The 21364-nt window shown below is 44.8% G+C and overlaps 3 protein-coding genes across 7 annotated transcripts; all 3 read left to right on the forward strand.

Annotated features, from left to right (window-relative positions):
- The first annotated feature begins 692 nt into the window (after positions 1-692).
- Positions 693-4962, forward strand: LOC120657694 (sucrose transport protein SUT4-like). Of its 3 annotated transcripts, none has more exons than XM_039936098.1 (14): positions 693-1126; positions 1407-1472; positions 1566-1664; positions 1741-1805; positions 1890-1974; positions 2120-2153; positions 2241-2340; positions 2848-2923; positions 3079-3435; positions 3540-3683; positions 3813-4046; positions 4133-4196; positions 4278-4321; positions 4407-4962. In XM_039936098.1, exons 1-14 carry the CDS (start codon positions 866-868, stop codon positions 4575-4577), a joined length of 1800 nt encoding a protein of 599 aa, XP_039792032.1. In that variant the 5' UTR covers positions 693-865; the 3' UTR covers positions 4578-4962. The 3 variants fall into 3 exon arrangements, with proteins under 3 accessions (XP_039792032.1, XP_039792033.1, XP_039792034.1); XM_039936099.1 differs by having other exon boundaries at positions 711-1126; positions 1566-1683; positions 1766-1805; positions 4407-4944; XM_039936100.1 differs by having other exon boundaries at positions 725-1126; positions 1766-1805; positions 4407-4944.
- Positions 4963-5357: 395 nt separating this feature from the next.
- Positions 5358-10734, forward strand: LOC120657695 (splicing factor 3B subunit 2-like). The gene is made up of 18 exons (XM_039936101.1): positions 5358-5693; positions 5799-5915; positions 6052-6177; positions 6280-6342; positions 6898-7005; positions 7656-7733; positions 7848-7940; positions 8434-8520; positions 8624-8725; positions 8807-8926; positions 9024-9086; positions 9186-9328; positions 9420-9513; positions 9621-9679; positions 9784-9823; positions 9935-10026; positions 10114-10183; positions 10286-10734. The coding sequence occupies exons 1-18, from the start codon at positions 5466-5468 to the stop codon at positions 10355-10357; spliced, it is 1755 nt and encodes a 584-aa protein (XP_039792035.1). The 5' UTR covers positions 5358-5465; the 3' UTR covers positions 10358-10734.
- A 5843-nt stretch (positions 10735-16577) lies between these two features.
- LOC120657696 (testis-expressed protein 2-like) lies at positions 16578-21319 on the forward strand. 3 transcript variants are annotated; one of them, XR_005668268.1, is made up of 8 exons: positions 16578-16833; positions 17532-17776; positions 18130-18796; positions 18870-19224; positions 19684-19781; positions 19853-20047; positions 20131-21053; positions 21096-21319. XR_005668268.1 is itself a non-coding variant. In XM_039936102.1 (7 exons), the coding sequence occupies exons 1-7, from the start codon at positions 16660-16662 to the stop codon at positions 20812-20814; spliced, it is 2418 nt and encodes an 805-aa protein (XP_039792036.1). In that variant the 5' UTR covers positions 16578-16659; the 3' UTR covers positions 20815-21319. The 3 variants fall into 3 exon arrangements, 2 of the variants coding, with proteins under 2 accessions (XP_039792036.1, XP_039792037.1); XM_039936102.1 differs by having other exon boundaries at positions 20131-21319; XM_039936103.1 differs by having other exon boundaries at positions 19687-19781; positions 20131-21319.
- Positions 21320-21364: the final 45 nt, after the last annotated feature.

Genomic DNA, 21364 nt, shown 5'->3' on the forward strand with positions numbered 1-21364 from the left:
CGGAGTTGTCAATCAGCATCAGCCAAGACCAGTGTTCCCCAAACCGTCGGTAACCGGACCGGTTTCGGTTTGGTCCGGTATGAAACCGGTCCAAATTTAAATTTAAATTTAAAAAATGAAAAATTCTCAAAAAATTTCTAAAAATACTTCAAGATGCAACAAATCTAATGGTGTCAAATTTTCTCAAAAATTCGTTCGTTTAGTATAGTTTGCGGGGATTTGAAGTTAAACAAAAAAACGTGCATACAAAAGTATACAAATACAATGTAAAGTAGTACAAAAGAGGGTTGGAGGTTCATTTAGACTAAAATATGTTATACAAATATTTATTTAGTATATTTTGCGGGCATTTGAATTTAAACTAATAAAAAAAATTTGAATTTGACCGGTTACCAGTCAAACCGGCCGGTATACCTGCCAAACCGGCCGGTATACCGGTACAAACCGGTTGAACTGGGAAGTTTGAATTCAAATTTAAATTTGTCCGGTTCTGACCGGTAACCGGCCAAATCGGACCGGTATACCGGAACCGGAGGCCGGCGGTTACCGGTTAGCGTCGGACAGTTTAACCCTGGCCAAGACCCAAGAGTCTGGCAGGCGGTGAGGGCGGCGGGGCCGGGCAGGGCAGTCAACCGGGCCAGGCGTCGGCGCGCCTGTGATTTGCCCGCCCGCGCCTTCCAACTCACGCGCTCGTCGCATTTTCTTACTCCTTGGTTCCATTCTCCCTTGGCCATCTGGAGTCTGGACTCTGATCTGAGGGGGAGAGGCCTTTGCCTTGCTCTGACTCCTCCGACCACTGCCGCGTCGCCGACCCGCAGATCTCACCGCGCAAACCTACACCCTGCCCGCAGATCTGCCGCCCGCCATGGACTCCGGCAGCGGGGCCACGCCCATCCACGTGCCCTACCGCCACCTCCGCAACGCCGAGATGGAGCTCGTCAGCCTCAACGGCAGCCCTCGCGCTGGGGAGGGGCCGCCCAAGGACCCGCACCGGGACGCCGACGGGGCGCGCCAGGCGGGGGGCGCCGTCACCTCCAGGACCAAGCTCGTGCTCGCCTGCATGGTCGCCGCGGGCGTGCAGTTCGGATGGGCGCTGCAGCTCTCCCTCCTCACACCCTACATCCAGGTAAAAGACCCTTTGCTTCGCTCCTTGCTCCATCGCTCTAGATCCCTCCCTCCCTCCCTCTCTGGCTTCCCATTTGGAGACCACTTTCGAGTTCGCATTCAGGATAGATATAGGAGGAGCGCCGATGGCTTGGGATGTCCCCCTTTCTGTTTCCGCTGACGCATTTCTCTAATTTGAAGCTGTAACAACCACCTGGTTCCTGGCCTATTTAGGTTTTTCTGACCCCACGTCTAATTTTGGCTATGTACTCACATGTTGCTCATTTCTCAATTTTGTGCAGACCCTAGGAATAGATCATGCCATGGCATCATTTATTTGGCTCTGTGGACCTATAACCGGTTTTGTGGTAAGTCACCTTAGAGAGAATAATGCCATTTTTTTTTTCTGGAGTCAGGATATATAAAGCTTTATGAGTCATCTCCAAATGATGATGCTCCAGGTTCAACCATGTGTCGGTGTGTGGAGTGACAAATGCCGCTCAAAGTACGGGAGAAGAAGACCATTTATTTTGGCTGGATGCTTGATGATATGTGCTGCTGTGAGTAAGATGAAGTTTCGTAGGTCATTGTGTTTCCCATTCTCTTCATGATCTAATAGATAGACGTCATACGTAGGTAACTTTAATCGGGTTTTCTGCAGACCTTGGTTACTTCTTAGGAGACACCACTGAGCACTGCAGGTAATAAACATAATTCTTCCTTGTTTGCTATTTTGTTTACTTCAAGGTTGTTGTCACTGAAATGCTGACAATTATGCTGTTCAGAACATACAAAGGTTCAAGATATCGAGCTGCCACTGTTTTCATTCTTGGATTCTGGATGTTGGACCTTGCAAATAATACGGTGCAGGTAACCTTATTCCAAATTTTTGCATGTGATCAGACATGCCCGCACCATATCTTTATCAACTTTGGTACTGAACTTTTATTATAACATTGCATTACATTTTAACGGATGCTCTCCTAACATTTTTGTTCCGCTCTGATATGTTTAGGGTCCCGCTCGTGCCCTTCTAGCTGATCTTTCAGGTGGTTACTACCTTCAATTTGGAATGTTTGTTGATGCTAGATTCACCCTCAATTGTCAATTATTGAATGAGCCTTTCTGTTCTGCAGGTCCTGATCAGTGTAATTCTGCAAATGCAATATTCTGTTCATGGATGGCTGTTGGAAATATTCTTGGCTTTTCTGCTGGTGCGAGCGGGAATTGGCACAAGTATGTTCTTTTCTTTTATGTGTGGTCTTCTGTGCTTGCATAAACATAATTATGGTTCTGCAGTTGGTATCGTCTTCAAGATTGTATTATTGCATTTGATTTAACTTGTGCTAGTCGATGCCAAACGGTCTCTTGTACAGTTGGCAAGCCTGAAGATGTGAGCCAATTTGTATCCAAAAGGAATAGGCCCAAATTTATGCGGCATTTTTTTTCTGTTTATTCTGCAAACCGTCTAAAACTACTGGAATGAAACTAGCAAGCCCATAAAACGGCTTTTTTGCCTTTCTTTTTCATGATGAAAATCCTAACAAAAAGTTCAACAAAGAGCGGGGAGAATCAATTATGACATTTCATGCTCTTCCTGCTTTCTTTTGACATTTGGTCCTCTTAATGAGCGCTTCTTGCTCCATCATTTTCACATTGAATTTTTCCCGAATTCTCCCTAGTCAACAAAAGTTTCTGTTCTGTACAAAAATTGAGTTTGGCTGCTTTCTGTTATTTTTGCAGATGGTTTCCTTTTCTAACAACAAGAGCCTGCTGTGAAGCTTGCGGTAATTTGAAAGCAGCTTTCTTAGTTGCAGTTGTAAGTTTTCAGTGATTCTGTAACTGCCCTTGGAGTTTGAAGCCAGGATTTTTTATGCATTGTAGAACTAGCAGAATCCTTCTTAGATCTTGTCTTTTATCCCTTTTTGGGCTGTTTATTCTGTATGCAAAAGTTGAGCAAGCTATATTTTGCAGGTATTTCTTTTGTTCTGCTTGTCTGTTACCCTGTACTTCGCTGAAGAGATCCCACTAGATCCAAAGGATGCACAAGGATTATCTGATTCCGCTCCTCTACTGAATGGGTCTATAGATGATGGCCATGCATTGAATGAACAAAACAATGAAAGATTCCCTAATGGCCATGTGGATAGAAACAATGTCTCAGCTAACCCCAACACCGAGGAAGTCACAGATGTGAATTCCAACTTGAACAGGGACAATGGAGAAGTTTTCAATGATGGCCCAGGAGCAGTTTTGGTCAACATTTTGACCAGCATGAGGCATCTACCTCCAGGAATGCATTCAGTGCTTGTAGTTATGGCCCTAACATGGGTATGCTGTCTGATTACATAGATAGATTCATAGCAACCACCTGCTAAGGTCTCTTTTCTACCTTCAAGATTGATGATGATATCCTTGTTTTATTTGCTTTGCAGTTGTCATGGTTTCCCTTTTTCCTTTTTGATACTGACTGGATGGGGCGTGAAGTTTACCATGGGGATCCAAATGGAGACTTGAGTGAGAGGAAAGCTTATGATAATGGTGTCCGAGAAGGTGCATTTGGTTTGCTATTGAATTCTGTAAGAACTCGTGATCAATTTGTTTACTATAATTTGTATGTTTATTGTTTAGATATATTACTAGGAAATCTTGGTGTTTGTGTACCTCAACTTGAGTTCATAGCTGTAATATTTGCTTCAATTGTGTAGGTTGTCCTTGGTATTGGTTCCTTCCTTGTTGATCCACTATGTCGGATGATTGGTGCAAGATTGGTTTGGGCAATCAGTAACTTTACAGTGTTTATCTGCATGATGGCTACAACGATACTAAGTTGGATCTCTTCTGATCTATACTCGAGTAAACTTCATCACATCATTGGAGCAAATAAAACAGTCAAGAATTCAGCATTGGTTGTTTTCTCTCTTCTTGGATTACCACTCTCCGTGAGTACCAAAACTTAGACTCTAGCATATTTTTCTGCTTCAATTGTGTTGTAAGCTGTCTTACACTTTGTTCTTAAGCATTACAGATCACTTATAGTGTTCCATTTTCTGTTACTGCCGAGCTGACTGCTGGTTCAGGAGGTGGACAAGGTTTGTGTCGCAGATTTTATGTATAGTATATGCTTGTGTTGTATGATTACAGGTGACTGACAACGTTTGTGCCATCACCAGGTTTGGCTACAGGAGTCCTAAATCTTGCTATTGTCGTTCCCCAGGTTAGACATTTTGTTTGAATATTCTCGTTCAGTATGCGTCGTTACTGAAGATATCCCAACACTATTGATTGCATCCTGTTTGCAGATAGTAGTCTCACTCGGAGCAGGTCCATGGGATGCTCTCTATGGGGGAGGAAACACCCCTGCATTCGCCTTGGCATCAATCTTCTCCCTGGCAGCTGGTGTGCTTGCAGTTCTCAAGCTACCAAAGCTATCAAACTCGTACCAATCTGCCGGTTTCCATGGATTTGGTTGATGCTTGATGCCCTCGAAACCCTCTAGGGGTGTAACATTCAGATACACACCTACACTAGACTGAGCCCTGTTTCGCCATTCGTTTACAGTGAAATGATTCTTTTTCCTGCTGCCACTACAGAATAATACTGAAAGTAGACACTAGGATAGAGAGGCTAGTTAGGTTCATGTGCATACAAAGCCGATGCAAAGGTGTACAAGCTGCATCTACTTTTTTGACAGTGTATGTAAGAGCTGCCCGCTAACATGGCGGAGAATTTTACAAGTGATGTAACAGGTTTTGGCCTTAACCAGCGCTCGTTTGTAGCTGTAAATCCAGCATGTTGCTGTGCGGTTTTGTAAGGGAATAGGCTGTGTGCCAAGCTCATGTTCATTGCACTTTTTTCTAGTTCCTAGCTTCGTAGAACACATTAAGCTTTGACTGCGCGGTGATTAAAATGACTGCACACATCAAAGTAGTGGAGGATGGGTCACATCCATGAAACAAGAAGAATCCATGAAACAACAAGAGTATTTACTGCATACTGTATGCCGATCAGATGCTTCTTTACATACTATACAATACAATTGAACGTGGTACAACAACAGTCCGCTGCAATCTTATATGGCTTTTTATTTGGATTGAAGTGGCAATAGGTGAAGTGCTAAATTTTACCACTAGTTCATCCAAACAGGAGTTAAATTTTAGTAAAGATTTAAAAATTATTAAATCGCAATCGCAGCACGCCGACATAGTTTGGGCCTGAATAAAAGCCCAAACAGCCCAACACAAGATGGAGGAGAGTGTCTGTGTCTCCCTTTCTTTCCAGACGGAGGAGCTGGCCTTCCTGCGTCCTTGCCCTCCCTCCCCATAATCCTTGCCTCGCTCCTTCCACCACCGCCGACCGCCATGGCCGCCGCCGAGGTGGACCCCGCCCCCAACCCTACCTCTGACCTCCCCAACGGATCGGCCGCTCAGAACCGGAAGAAGTCCCGCGAGAGCGACCGCCGCCGCCGACGTCGTAAGCAGAAGAAGAACAAGGCGGCTTCTAACGCCGCAGATGCGGGCGGGGATGCGGAGCCCGATGAAGAGGCGGCGCCCGACGGCGCCAAGGAGAACGCCGATCAGAAACCCCAGGTACGGTGCACTTCCTATCCCTACCAGCATGGAGCCCCCTAGGGTTTAGGTTTCAGATGGTTTTGGTCTGACCTAGGAACCACCTGGTGTTTGGTTTCGCCACAGGTTGAGGTGGAGGTGGAGTACGTGCCAGAGAAGGCAGAGCTTGACGACGCCCTCCTCGCCGACTTTAAGGACATCTTTGACAAATTCACCTTTAAGGATTCCCCCGCCGACACCGAGGTATCGCCGTATCCAGCACTCAACATTCTTATCAACTCCAAGTAATATGGTATTTTGTAGACAGCTGTGTTGCACTGGAGTTAGTACTCTCGCTGCTCTGCTGTAATTTGATACCGGGTTCCTATTTTGCTGGTAGGATGGTGAGAAGAAGAATGAGGCTGGCACTGATGCAGCGAAGGAGGGGGATGGATCCGACTCGGACGAAGATGCTCAGGACGCCCAGCAGAAGAAGGAAGGGGGTGTCTCCAATAAGCAGAAGAAAGTTTGTTCTTCCAGTCACTGCATGTTTATTGATGACATCTTACAAAGGATTATTTTATGTCTTCATTAGCTTAAAAATTGTTTCTGGTTTGTGCTTTTCCAGTTGCAACGGAGGATGAAAATTGCAGAGTTGAAACAGATATGTGCCAGGCCAGATGTGGTTGAGGTAGTGTGTCTTGTATAGTAGTTATCTATTCATTCGGGAAGTTTAATGCCTATACTTGATTGAATTTGCTTCCTCCTGTATTTGTCCGTCCAGCATTGCATTGTACCAAAACCTGCTGTGAATCCAGATATATGTCCAATGATCTACCCTGCCATTGTTAGATGATGCAGGTCAATTAAAACTGCTCATGAAATTCAGACATGCAATTTTATCAACACTTCTGCTCTTCTCCTTAGTATTGCTTGCTAAGGTTCTGTGGTACATTATCCAACCTTTCTTTTTTACTTGTGTTAATAATACATAGTGACAACTCATCTTGCATTGTTGTGGTCCGGGTACATTGCTAGACAAGTTTGTTAGAGTTTTCTTTCACTCTTAAAATGAAAGCTATGATGGCACACACACACACCTCTGCAGACCAAGATGACAATATTAAACTGAAGAGCCTGTTAAACCATTTTTTTATTTTGTTCATTTACTCTTAACTCTATGCTATTGACTGTAAGATTGTTTATGGATGGCTGTCGTTTGATTCAAGTGTTCTCGTGTTGGTAGGTATGGGATGCGACTGCATCAGATCCCAAGTTACTTGTCTATATGAAGTCCTACAGGAACACAGTACCCGTTCCAAGGCACTGGTGTCAAAAGAGGAAGTTCTTGCAGGTTTGTCGTTTATCTGCCCTGAATACAGATCATGTTGTGTTGCTCAATTAATTTAATAGTTGTGCTTCAATGCTTCCTAAAAAAAGTAACTTTGCAAACTAAAGCAGTGCAGTTTAGTAAACAAATAGAAGTACTTGCAGATTGAGCTTATCTTTCTGCTTGAATATTCAGTTGGAAAAGTGGAGAAGTATATCAGTTAATTAATACTGGTTAATAAATATGCCATGGTTCTCTGAATTGGTTACAGAAGAATTGGGAGTGGAATGGGTGGGGGGAACATAATGTCAATAAGGTTTCATCCCTCTTATACATATATGTAAATTCTCTGCAGGGATGCTGTAACAACCTTGGAGCAAGAGCTTGGTTATACAATACTTGAGTGATGTCTATAGTACGGACCTTAGTGTGTTTAACCTAGTTAACTTAGGTGAGACATCGCTGAGATTATGGGTTTTGCTAGGATTTGTGGCCTTTGACATTCCTTTGTAACTTGTGCGCACAAGCCTTGCTCATGTCATTGCAGATATTGTTCTTTCATTTTTAGTACAAGGATTTGAATTCTATGTTGAATTGAGCAGTGCCATAACATTTATGTTTTTGAGTTTATTTTTAACGTTTCAGATTTTACGTCATCATATTATTTATTTCAGGGGAAGAGAGGTATTGAGAAACAACCTTTCCAACTCCCTGACTTCATTGCAGCTACTGGAATAGAAAAAATAAGACAGGTAAATTAATTATCTTGGCTTAAGTACTTGCTTGGGACACATGGCAGAGGAATATTAGTTTGTTGAATTTTTATTTTCAATTTTACAAATATAAGTGTCTCATTACTGTTTCAGGCATATATTGAGAAGGAGGACAGCAAAAAGCTAAAGCAGAAACAGCGAGAGCGTATGCAGCCCAAGATGGGAAAGATGGATATTGATTATCAGGTCAGTTTGTTCCAATCTTATGTCAGTGAAGGCATTAATATTTGTCCTTGAAGGCCACATACATTTTAAGTTTTTCCTATCATCATTCTTAACAATTACGTTCCCCTTCTTCTCTTTGAGAGAGTGTATTCTATAGCATTGAAAGTGTTTTGTTAACTTAATTTTGTCATATATCCGCGCATCTTCATTAAATTTTTAGTTACTCAACTCGATTGCTGTCTCTAATAGGGTACTAATTTGATGGCAGCATTTATGTGTAGTGGTACGGAGATAATTGGATGTATGTCTAATATATTTCGTTTTATTAATTGTCTCATACATTCAATTTATTGATTTTACTGTGTCTTGCTTGCATTCCTAAAATCTGATTGTACTTTCACATGTTTCAAAAAGTGATATTGAACGTACTGATATGGTAGGGTGTATTTGTCCCATGTGTTCAGGCTCAATTCCAACCTTTTATATAACTTCTAACATGATTTGTTGTGTGCAGGTTTTACATGACGCTTTCTTCAAATATCAAACAAAGCCAAAATTGACTAGTCATGGTGACCTGTATTATGAAGGAAAGGAGTTTGAGGTAGTTAGCTGTTTCTGTATTTGAAAATGAGATTGTTTGTACTTGTTCCTAAGGCCCTGGTACTTGGGACAGTGCTAACATGTGTGCGCATAACACATGACAGGTCAAACTTAGGGAAATGAAGCCCGGTGTTCTATCTCGAGAACTTAAAGAAGCTCTTGGTATGCCTGATGGTGCGCCGCCTCCATGGCTTATAAACATGCAGGTAAAACGAATTTTCATGCAGCTAGTCCTGTGGTTGATGAATCCCTTTGTTAGCATATTGACATCCTATAAATTTTTACAGAGATATGGCCCCCCACCCTCCTATCCTCAACTGAAGATTCCTGGTCTCAATGCTCCAATTCCTCCTGGTGCAAGTTTTGGATATCGACCCGGAGAATGGGGAAAACCTCCTGTTGACGAAGTATGCTAATTGCCAATTTTTGCCCTCCTGACTCTAATCTTGTGAAATATTTTCCTCAGTGAACTTACATATTCTCATGTTCTCTAATCTATGGCAGCATGGGCGCCCCTTATACGGAGATGTTTTTGGAGTCCTACAGCAGGATGAACCTAACTATGATGTATGTTTAATTGGCACATTTTCTTTCTTAAGCCAAAGTCAGCGAATAATGTGTACCTGTTTACATGTTGGCATAGCTGACTATTGTGTTGCATTGTAGGAGGAGCCTGTTGATCGTAGCAAGCACTGGGGAGACTTAGAGGAGGAAGAGGAGGAGGAAGAAGAGGAGGAAGAGGAAGAGGAAGAGCCAATGGAAGACGAAGACATGGATGAGGGCATGCAATCTGTTGACACCATTTCAAGGTGCTTCCTTATTCTTTTGTTTGATTGATTAAGTTAGTTTTGTTACTTGTTAGTGATACAGAACTAGGTATTGATGCTTCATTTTGAATAGCACTCCCACTGGTGTGGAAACACCTGATGTTATCGATCTTCGGAAGCTACAGAGGAAAGAGCCTGAAAGACAAACAGAGAAGCAGCTATACCAGGTGAGGACAGGCCACTGTTTGTTGTTGTGTTTGAGGCTTATTTATTTCTGTGAAACTTTTAGATTTCTTGTTGCAATTGATGAACAATGTTTTTTTTTTATCTGAAGGTTCTTGAGCAGAAAGAGGAAAGAATCGCCCCTGGGACACTCTACGGATCAAGCCACACGTACGTGACAGTGACCCTGAGAGATTCCAGTGACTAACTTTTTTTTTTTTTTTGTCATTGCTCAACCATATGGAGATCTCATTTGTATTTTGATGGTTGTCCAGGTATGTGCTCGGGGCACAAGACAAAGCTGCTCCCAAAAGGGTGAGCTCCATAGTCACTTGCACCACCATGTTTACATGTAGTACTAGCTTGTTTATCTGTATGGTCCATGAGTCAGGGTCACTGAGGTCTTGCCATGGTTGTGTTTTGCAGGTTGATCTTCTAAAAAACCAGAAGTCTGATAAGGTGGATGTCACCATACAACCTGAGGAATTGGAGGTTATGGACGATGTGTTGGCGGCCAAGTAAGATATATGACCTGCTTTGGCACAATGTATGTTGGTGTAGCAGAAAGTGCTTATGTATAATTTTTTTTTGCAACTGTGAAACAGGTACGAAGAAGCACGAGAGGAGGAGAAGCTGCGGAATCAGAAGGAAGACTTCAGCGACATGGTGGCTGAGGTACGTTCCCTTTGGCATGGTTTTGATTGAACAAGAGAATAGATTATTAGCAAAGACGTGGAAGCCGAATGAATGAAAATTTGGGGATGGTTTTGTTTGCAGAACGCAAGCAAGAGGAAGAGGAAGCAGCAGGAGAAGGATGGGAAATCGAAAAAGAAGGAATTCAAGTTCTAGGAGGATTACTATTTCCATTTCCAAGAGTTTGAGCCAAGTCATTGCTAGACGAGACAAGACGAGGGGATGCTTGTTTGCCTGTCTGCCTTTAAAAAGAGAATGCAAAGGAAATAAGTTTACCGTGTACGCATTAGATGTTTTTTTTTTATATGTAAGCTTGTTTCGCGAGATGGTTTCGAGTTGATGACTATGTTGTATATTGTATACCTGCCTACTGAAGAGAGGATGGATGATACTAGCTAGTAGTTTGTTTCCATCGATCAGTAGTTTGTTTGTTTCCGAGTGGGTTGCTGGAACTGGAATCAATCATCAACCATGTCGGATGTTGGGATCGATCGATCATCATTGTATTCCGAATCGAAGTCGTTTTATTGATTGATTGATCGATCGCTTGAGGTGCATTGCATCCTCCTCATCAAGCTCAAGCTGTTGGGTGGAAGGAGCTCTGCCTTCCTCGGCAAGGTCTGGACAAGGACGTCGTCCAAAGAGGCGGGACGTTACAGCAACTCCACTGCCAAGCTGATGCTTTTTTGCCCCTTGTTCTAAAAGACACATTCATCACAAAATACTCGGTGAAACCGGAAACTGGGTGGTCGGGTGCTAAAACAACTCCAACTCCAGCCTTAAAAGTCCATTTGTATGTATAGTCACCCATTTTCAAAACAACACGCAATTCCCCTTGCTTCTTCACAGCCACGATATGCTTCAACATGGACCCACTTCCACAAAACTTTCCATCATATAGTAAAATCTCATCATTAAACCCACTAGTTGAGGCACCGATTCTCACATCTGATGGTTCTTTTGCTTCTTCTTTAGTCAGCCACTTTCAAAGTTTAGTCACTCAAAATGTAGTTTCTACTCCAGCAACACCGACTAAATAAACTAAAAAATAGTGGGCTCTATTTTTTTTTGCGACTATAGTGGGCTCTACTTTTGGTAGCCTAAGTAAAAGGTGACCAAATTGAGAGAGTGTCACCCCCTTATTTTAGTCACCCAAATAGTGACTCTGCTGGAAATGAAAATTTGAGCAAAATGACTAAAATATGAGTTTAATCACCCAAATAAAAACCCTGCTGGAGTTGCTCTAACAGTCTCAATGCTGTCATCTAGCAAAGCATATCTCATGTCGAAGCCATGACATTCACCCTGAAACCGTCCCGTCAGGATGTATCCAAATCCAGCCAAACAAGTGTCGATTTCGACATACCCACTAAACAACTGTTTGTCAGGAGATCCTTTTTGCCCTTTTATCCAAAGATCAACGTCTATTAAAAAAAATTGGGTCACAAATATTCCACGACACGAGATACCAAGTGGCAGGAAAGAGCAACCCTGTAGATATACAATGTTAAAACTTCTCATAATCTAAAAGTATAAGGGCTATTAAAAATAAGACTAGCAGAACAGTTTGGTATAATGTTGTACAATGCATTAAGAGAGAGTCCAACTGGTAGGTTAATAGAATGAAGAGTAAACTAGTTGACCTATTATGTTTAGGTCCATGAACTTCGAAAATGCATTTTTAGGTCCACGATCTATTCAAGTGTGTCACTTGAGATCCAAAACGCCTCTGACCAGCATTGACAGCCTACGTGGACTGCCACGTCCGATCCAACGTGGTTGTTAACCGCCACGCTGGCTCCGCTGGCTCGCCCCCTTCTCCCTGGCGGCCCCTTCTTCGCTGGCGGTGGCGATGGGCGGGCGGCGCGACGAGCGGCCAGCGCGGCGCTGCGGGCGACCAGGGCGGGGGCAGCTGGCGCGGAGGCGGAGGAGCCACACGGTGCGGCGCGGCACGGAGGCTGCGGAGCAGGGGTTGGCCGGCAGAGCGCGCGACAACGGTGGAGGGCTCGAGCTCAGCCGCTCCCTCTCCTCAGTGCGCCTGCGAGCTGCGGCAGCCTCCGTCCTCCTCCCTTCTCCGGCACGCCCTCCTCCAACCACGCGCACCACTGGGCCGTGCCGCCATCCCCTACTCCCTCCGCCGCATGCGCCACGGGCCTGCGCCGCCCGCATCGTCGGGGCCGTGGGCGAGCTCCAACCCCAGCGTGGGCAGTGAGCGGCTCGGCGCGAACCCGAGCTGCTCACAGAGCTCTGTCGGCACCGGGCGGAGCTTCATCCCCCTTTTCCGTCTCCCTCGTGCGCGGCCGTGGCGTCGTGCCGAGCGGCGGCGGCGACCTACTATGCATAGGGCCATGGCAGCGAGCTACTGTGCGCGGTGGCCATGGCGGCGACGGCCTGATCCGTGCAGAGCCATGGCGGTGGTGGCCGGTTCCGCGTGGGGCCACCAGCACGAGCGTGGCGTACGCGAGCGCGCCGCCGGCGCTCGCGGCGTGTAGTGGTATGGCGCTCCTACACGATCTCCTTCCACTTGCGCAAGACTAGGACGAGCTAGAGCTCGAGCAGAGCTATGCAGCGGCGGTGCCAACAGCCATGGTGGACAAGCCCGCGATGGCACGTGGCCCAGCGGCTACAGCCTCAAATTGACCACGCAAATGGCACGGACATGCTCAGAGGCTAACCCCAAAGCAGCACAGCACGACAGCAAGGCCCCAAACCGACTGGAGCACAGTCGACAACGACGGAGATGGCGGCCGAAAGCTGAACGTCGATGAGCTTCATGTTCCGACCAACCTGCTGCACAAATCGACCAACGGTCAAGCCAGAGAGCACTACAACATCAAGGCGAGCATGAGACAAAATCAAGGAGGAAGAGAACGTGGCCGGAGAAAGCTGGCCACTGCAAGGCGGTCTGCGGCGGTGCGCCGGCCGGCCACGAGGAAGAACGGGGCGGGTGAGCGGCTCCGGTACTACGGGGCGCAATTGAGCGGTGCAAGAGGTGCACAAGGATGAGGCGAACACATTGACACAGCCAATTTGGATGGAGGGTGAACGGAGTGGCTGGATTATGCCGGCGCAGTGGAGCTGTGCGGCGGTGGCAGAGAGAGGGAAATTGGGCAGGATAGCCGGTGGTAGGGTTAAAAACAGCGTGGGCGAGCTTCCAGGCGCGCCCGCTCCAGCTTGAGCTCGGCCATGCGTGCAGCTGCGTGGCGTGCGCAAGCAAGGCCGAGGCGCAGGCGAGCTCTACCTGGCGGCCGCAAGCGTGCGTGCCGAGGAGCTCCGCCACGTCCGCCGTGGGCGCGGGCAAGCTCCGCCCAGCCGGTGCGAGCGCGCTCCAGGGGAGCTCCCCGCCATGTGGCTCCTCCGCTTCCGCGCCGGCTGCCCCCGCCTTGGCCGCCTGCAGCGCCACCCGCCCGCCGCCGCAGCGCCGGCCGCCCACCCCGCCTCGCGCGGACCCAGCCGGCGAGTCGGAGCATGAAGGGGAGAAGGGGGCGAGCCAGCGGAGGCAGCGTGGCGGCCAACGGCCACGTTGGATTGGACGTGGCAGTCCACGTAGGCAGTCAGCGCTGGTCAGAGGGCGTTTTGGACCTCAAGTGACACACTTGAATAGATCGTAGACCTAAAAATGCATTTTCGAAGTTCATGGACCTAAACAGAACATGTCGACTAGTTTAAGGACCCCAGTGCATTTTACTCTAGAATGAATATGGCATCATCTTTTTTGTAAAGAAAGAAAATATCAATTAATGGTTTACTCATGTTGAAAATAACATGACATTTGTCCAACTATGACCATGGTTTACATGTGAATTAGTCAACAGTAAAGAATTTGTTTACATAAATCTATTATTTCTCGCATCCATGATATTCAACCTCATCCAGTGCATTGTTTCCATTTAATATTAGTGACAACAAAACACTGTTAGCTGCTCTGTTGCTCTGTTCCAGGATTGTGTTTGGTTCAACAAGCTACCAAAATTACTGGATTTGGGCAATTAGGTACAGTACAAATGATTCTATCATTTGAAACATATCCAATGTCACCAAGTAAGCAAATCCTATTCCAAATGTAATTTTACCATAGCCCAGAAGCCAAATTTCACAAAGCATATACAGTTCTGTGCAGAAGCATACCCTTCCCCTTTCTTTTCAGACAACCCCAAAATATAAATTCATCGCTTTCTCACATTTGCGAGTCTAAAAAATAAGATCTGACACTGGTTACACTTTACATATGAACTGGTACTATCACTTATATATGCATTGGCATGACAAGAATTGGGACAAGCACGTCCAGGATCAAGTCCAAACAATTTGGAGCATAATAAAAAGCACTAAGATCTAAGCAGACTGAGCAGCAAGGAGGCAAGTTAGATTGGAGCCTTGGAGGTAGCACCTAGCACCTAACTGCCACATAAGCGTGCCGCCCAAATTCTGAAATAGTTGAAAAAAAGGGTATCTAAGGAAAATTCCAAGGAAACATGTGATCAACACAGTTCACCAATTAAAAATGTAGCTTGTAAAAACTAGACATACAGTAGACTTCTATCTACTGTTTTACACAAAAGATTAGGAAAACCGAGTAGACACTACAATAGGTAGGCAAACCTAACCCCTTCACACCAATCCATAAAGATGGGATCTTGAGGGCAGCTCACAACAAGAGGACGGCTTGACATCCTTTTCCTCTATAGTAATCAGTTTTTTATGAGTAGTTAGCGGTTAATTTTATTGTATCAATTGACTTTCCAAGCTACCTTTCCGACTAGATGAATTTTCTTTTAATTTTTTTCTCTCTCAAACACACAGGAGAACTGCGTATCATTGTATTGATAGGAGAAGAATGCCTTACAAAGATTCGCGCGTGCACACACACATAGATGAACATTCAAAAGCAAATAAATGGAAACAGGGAATCATTTTTTGTACGGACTTGCTAGCATTCATACATCCGATGGGAAATGTTCCCATCAGACGAAGGGTGGGCCAATGACAGCACCAATCATCAGTCATTGACAGGTTCCCGTCGGATGCTCTAACCGCCCGTAGCAACATGAAACCATAACATATGCAAAAATCATAGATGAATGTTTGCTACACCAAAATTATTATAGACTAGCAAGCACCCAACCATTTTCAGAGAAAAATTGCGCCAAAACATCGCATGTTTCATTCAACATTGATCAAATAATTCTGATTTATTCAACAGATCATAATATGAGAGTGCCCCAACACTTGCAAACAACAGTAGAGGAAAAGCCTCTTGGACGCTGTAGACGTGTGGTCCTCGACGTCCAGCACGAAGGGGCTCAGGCCAATCACCGATGGTGAACAAGCTGACACGGTTGGGACAGGTGTGAAAAGAAATCTTTCCACATGCTCTAGCGGTGAATGTGGTGTGGCCTCATAGCGTCTGTTTTTGTTAACTGCGGCGTTAGCAAAGCATTTACCGTTTTCTCTAGTGAGAGATTTTAAACGCAACCTCAACTTTGGCCTAAATAAATCTGCAATTTCAGACTGGGTAAATCTATCTTCTTTACCGAGTTCTATCTATTTTTTTTTCTTTTTGCAGAGCTTCAATTCAGGACAAGAACAAGCATCACTTACCTGAGAAATCATGGCTGGATCATCTCTTGAGCGCTTAAATAGATAATTGCGGAGTGGTTCCCAGCCATCACGAACAGAAAACCACCCATAAATATTAATAGGACGAGCAAGAGGGCTTGATAATCTAAGGGAGAACACTTGCAACATCTCAGAGGGTACGAAATACGGATGATCTGGTGCAGTGCAGCTGCAAGTATAAAAAACGAGAATGAACTACGCGAGAAAAAGATAAAGTAGGGTGTCGCCTCGGCCGCCGTTCTTCTCCTCGCCGCCATCGCCGCCGCCGTTCTTCTCCTCCTCATCCCCATCCTCCACGGGGCGCTCAATTATCTTCAACCTTGGATCAGGCTCATCCTGTGCTCGCTGCGCCATGAATCGAGGGAATCGATCGACCAAGAGAGCCAAAATCCTGTGCTTTGACGTCTCTTAAGGCAACTCGTGGCCCTTCACCTAAAGACAAAATAGAGGTCCCTTATAAACAAAAAAAACTATAGAATTCAACTCTTTATATAATTTAACATTTGTTTCGGATTAAAGTTATTTTTCTTTTCGAACTATAGAATTTGAGGACATCCACTCTGGAATGGTTAATAACGTTTTAAATATTCCATGAGTGAGGAGGGCCCACGTGCAGACGATGAAGCACCGCCAAGTGGGCCCAGGGCTAACACCGTGGCCTGGCCCACACGCCATCGCGTCCACGCGGTTCCTGTCCAGGGCAGCGAGCGACACGTTAAAGAAAAGGAATCCTCGCAGCGGCAAACGCCCCTAGCTTTTTTCGCTTTTGCAATCCGGTCCTTCCCAGCACCAGCCCAGACGACTCGATTTACAACCAGGTCCACGTCGCCGGCGCGGCCATGGCGCTCGCCTTCCTGCTAGGTTTCCTCCTCGGCGCCCTAGCACTGGCCGCCCTCGAGGCGGCCGCGGCCCTGATCCTAGTTCGCCGCCTCCGCCGCAAGCAGGCAGCAGCGGCGGATGCGCCGCCCGCCGACGAACTGCCCGGGGAACGCCCGTTCCCCTACGAGAAGCAGGTAGAGTGGGATGCCAACTCTTGCTGCGCCTGCCCTTGCTTCCCCTTCGATTCAATTCGATTCGATTCGTTTCGCTCGCCTTCCTTCCATCCCTTTTGGCTGGGCACCGACTGCCTGCCTGCCTGCCATCGGAGTAGTAACTGCCACTGCAGGACCGATCGCCTCCCCACTTTTGCTGCTTGCCTGCGGCAAATGCTCCGCTTGTATATGTAACTCCGCTAGCTCGCTTTCACTTCGGCTGGTTGGAGGGAGGAGCCTCACTGTGAATTCATGCTACTTCTCCCCCAGTTGCTCTTGTTCAATTGCCGAAATGCTTTGATTCTGTGTCTGGATCTTAGCTTTTGGTTGCTGCTAGGTGCTAATATAATACCGGTGCTTGTTATATGCTACTGCGTGACCCCATTTGCTTATTTAGACATTTGGAGTTCATTAGCCAGTAGACTGCAGAGCTACTGATGATAGCTGTGTAAGTCACATTAATGTATTCGTGTTGCTCATGATAGCTATGTAAGACACTGCAGAGCCACTGATGATAGCTGTGTAACTCTGCAGTTCGCACCTCATCTAGTTGCTTCAGCATAGTCTCTAGTAGATCATGTTACTAATTAACGGGAAATCTGAGCTATTGACATGTATTCGATATTCTGTAGTTTTTTATTCGAGAAAAATCTAATTACCAAAGTGTTATGTGTTTTCAGGGTTCTCTGTGGATACTGGAACCAGAGAAAGTACCAAAAGTTAGTAATGAACGCTTATCGGTTGGAGGTCCTAAAGAGATGAAAGACAAAAAGAATATTGTGGAGGTTTTCCCTGCAAAGAAGACGGCTAAAATCAATGGGCATTCCCTTTGCTTGTCTGGTCCTGATGGCTCCCAGGCAACCATTAAGCTTCTGAATTGCACGGTCCTTGCAGTTTCTGCATCAAGTATGCCCTCACGCAAATGGTTAGTGCTAGCAAACTAATTACCCTTTGTTAGTGACTCATCAACCACAGCTTGCCATGTAAACATGGGAAGTTAGTTTAATTTTGCCATGCATTCTTAATTATCAAATACAATTCAGAAGTATATTTGAATAATAAGGACATTGAAAGCTTTGGTTGGGTGTGTATTGTTGAAATCAGGTAAAGTTAAGTACATTTTATTTCTTGCTATAGAAGTGAAATTCATCTTACAAGGTAGCTTAAGAGTGCTTGTCAAATAACTTTCTATGCCTTAGCTACTTCAGGGTTGATTGTTGATCATCGACTTTTATACTTGACTCTTGATATAACTGGACTGCTTTTGCTAATTGTCAGGGCTAAGAGGTATCCAATAAAATTAGAAAGCAAGGAATGTGAGATTTATAATGGAAGCAAGGTGTGCTATCTTTATACCGACACTTCCTGGGAGAAGGAATCATGGTGCAAAGCACTTCGTATTGCTGCTACTGCTGACAAGGAAAAGTTAAATTGGCATGCCAAGCTGAGTGAAGAGTTCCTTAATTACATATCATCGCTGAATTCTGAATACCCATGTTTCCTAAAGCCCCCAGTACTCTCTGGTGAGGACCATGAGGTTATGGACCGGACATCGAAGACTGATGGATCTTCAAAAGTCCGTCTTTTCCTGAAGAAGTTGGCAAAGAAGGCATCTACAAAGGCTCCATTAGAGGGCAAAACAAGTTCAGGATCATCAGTGCAGGGGGAAAAAAAGATACTTGACAAATTGCGCAGCTATCAGGGTGCACCATTTGTTGAAGCATTAATAGGTCCACAAGAGGACAAGCTTGGTAGCAGTTCAGTGCAAGATACGGTGAAAGCAACTGTCCCAGCTGCTGCATTGAATCAGACTTCACCTGATGTGAATGCAGATGATCGAGTTGCTGATGAAGGTACACTTTGTTGGAACCTCCTGTCATCACGATTGTTTTTTGATGCTAAAATGAGCATTGAGATAAACAGGGCCATCAAAGCACGCATTCAGGTTAGATATACTTCTCACTTTCAATCCACTCTTGTCTATAGCTTTTACTGATTTTTCTTTTTTGTTTGGTCAGAGGACTTTGTCAAATATGAGGACCCCATCTTATGTGGGTGAAATTACACTAACTGATTTCAGCCTTGGGGAACTTCCACCTTATGTACATGCGATGAGAGTCCTTCCACTGGATCTGAATGAGTTGTGGGCCTTTGAGGTTGACTTTGAGCATTCAGGTGGAATACTGCTTCACATTGAAACAAGGCTTGAGGTTCAGGAACCAGAATTGCAAAAGGACATTATGAAAAGTAATTTTGGAGCAGATGCCGATGGAGAAGTTGATTCTGATCTTCTTGAAAGTATTGAACAGTATGGTAACCAATTTAAAGGTTCACATACATCAGCTTCTTCGGCTGGGGAAAAAGATGAAACAGGTCTCTTTTAATTTCACACGTCTTTCCCTGTTTAACATGTCTATTGGAATCATTATTTGTTCTTATGCAGTGAAGTGATTCGATGATTATTAAACAATAAAGAGACATCATATATTTTCTGCCAAACAGTTGTAGCAATTCTTATCTTCAATATCTGAGGAGTTTGTTTTCCTGTTTTGCCAATTTATAATTGTACAGACTTATAGTATACATTGTTAGAATTTATGGTCCAACAGCTGCTTCAGGCCTTTGGTTGACAGTATATATTGTTAAAATTTATTTATGCATTGAGAGACATTAGGTACATGTTACAAGAATTTGTGCCCTCATTTCTTTCTTTATTTTGTTTGATATATCATTGTGAAAAACATTGAGTTGTGAGAAAAAGTATAAAAGCAAAACACATATGCATCAAACTTGGATTTGGATCATGAATGTAATAGTACAATTATTTTGTAGCAGATGCATCAAGTCAGTCGAAGAGCACTGGATGGACCTCAGCATATATATCAAGATGGAAAAATATATTGCATTCGATAGCTGATCATGTCTCGCAGGTTTGTTCCTCTCTTAATGTTTCTACCACCATAAATCTTTCACATGTATGATGCATTATCTTCCACTATAGGTTCCACTTTCTCTGGCGATTAGGGTTTCATCTGTTCGAGGTACCTTGCGGATACATCTGAAGCCCCCCCCTTCTGATCAAATTTGGTATGGATTTACGTCAATGCCTGATCTAGAATGGGACTTGGAATCTTCTGTTGGGGATAGGAAAATCACCAACAGTCATATTTCTACACTTATTGGTAACAGATTCAAGGTATTGAATGCACCTTTTGCTCTGACCATGCCCTTGCTTTGGTACTTTGTTCTTCTAATTTTGAGGCATGCTTCACTGTTCAGGCTTCACTTCGTGATAGCTTAGTACTTCCGAATTGTGAAAGCATCTCCATGCCATGGATGTTGGCAGAAAAGGATGACTGGGTCCCTCGCAAGAATGCTCCTTTTATTTGGCTAAATCACGATGCCACTGAGATGAGAAGCCATGCTACAGCTACAGCATCAACTCAGTCTGAGGAAGGTGGCCTGAAGGATGATGGTAGTAGCAAAAGGCCCATGCCGAGTTTACCCATTTCGACAGCTGGAAGCGAGGAACCACTGAAAGCAGTAGCATCTATTGATGAGGCAAAACAAGAGCCCGTGTCAGAAGCATCATTGCACAGCCAGTCATCACCGGGTCCAGTTGGTGAATCTGTCCATAGCAATGAACCTGATGAGTTGAGGAGGCCACTGCTGATCACAGAAAAGCTTCAGGAAGATGCTTCAGAAAGCAGAGTTGGATCTCCCATGTACACATCTCTGAGGGCAGTGATACCAGTGGGCGAGCAGCCGCAGGCACCAGCATCCTCCATTGGAGAGGACGCGAAGAAGAAAAGTGGGAGGCGAGCTCGGATGATGGATTTCGGGAAGAGGATGGGAGATAAACTGGAGGAGAAGAGGCGGAACATCGAAGAGAAGGGGAGGCATATCGTAGAAAAGATGCGAGAGAATGCTAGGACCAATAGCTTGGAGAGGACAAGTAGCTAACGAGGATGTAGGATGCACAGCTTGTTTCATTGATTGGGAAATGGAGTATAGGCTGAACTTGCGTGCTTTATTTGTAGAGTGGTAGCTGCTGCTTCTGCAACATTCATGATTCCACGATAGCTGATGTGTGTGATGGCAAATATGCATGGATGGATGACCGATGTACTTGAAGTTGCATGCGTGTAGCAGCTTGAGGAATACTATGAAAACGCAGGCATCAAGGGATAGGTTGCTTGCAGGTGACATTACTATTTATCTGCTAGCTAGTAGAATATATATAGGTGACATTACTATTTATCTGCTAGCTAGTAGAATATATATAGAAGCTAACATGTTAAAAGTAATGATACCGTAGGCAGAGTCCATCCAAACAAAATGTCTAAGCAGCAAAAGAAGCTTCCAGATTTGTGGTTTGTTTGCTACCGCATATTCATGTAACCAAGCATGAATGAACTGTGACATCTGTGTCGATCAAATTGTTCCTTCTGTGAATTGTGCTGATCAATATGCAATAAGCACCTGGCTACATTAGCTAATGAGGTTTTTCTGA

This window comes from Panicum virgatum, chromosome 1N, assembly GCF_016808335.1.
Source record: "Panicum virgatum strain AP13 chromosome 1N, P.virgatum_v5, whole genome shotgun sequence".
In the NCBI taxonomy this organism is placed as follows: Eukaryota; Viridiplantae; Streptophyta; class Magnoliopsida; order Poales; family Poaceae; genus Panicum; species Panicum virgatum.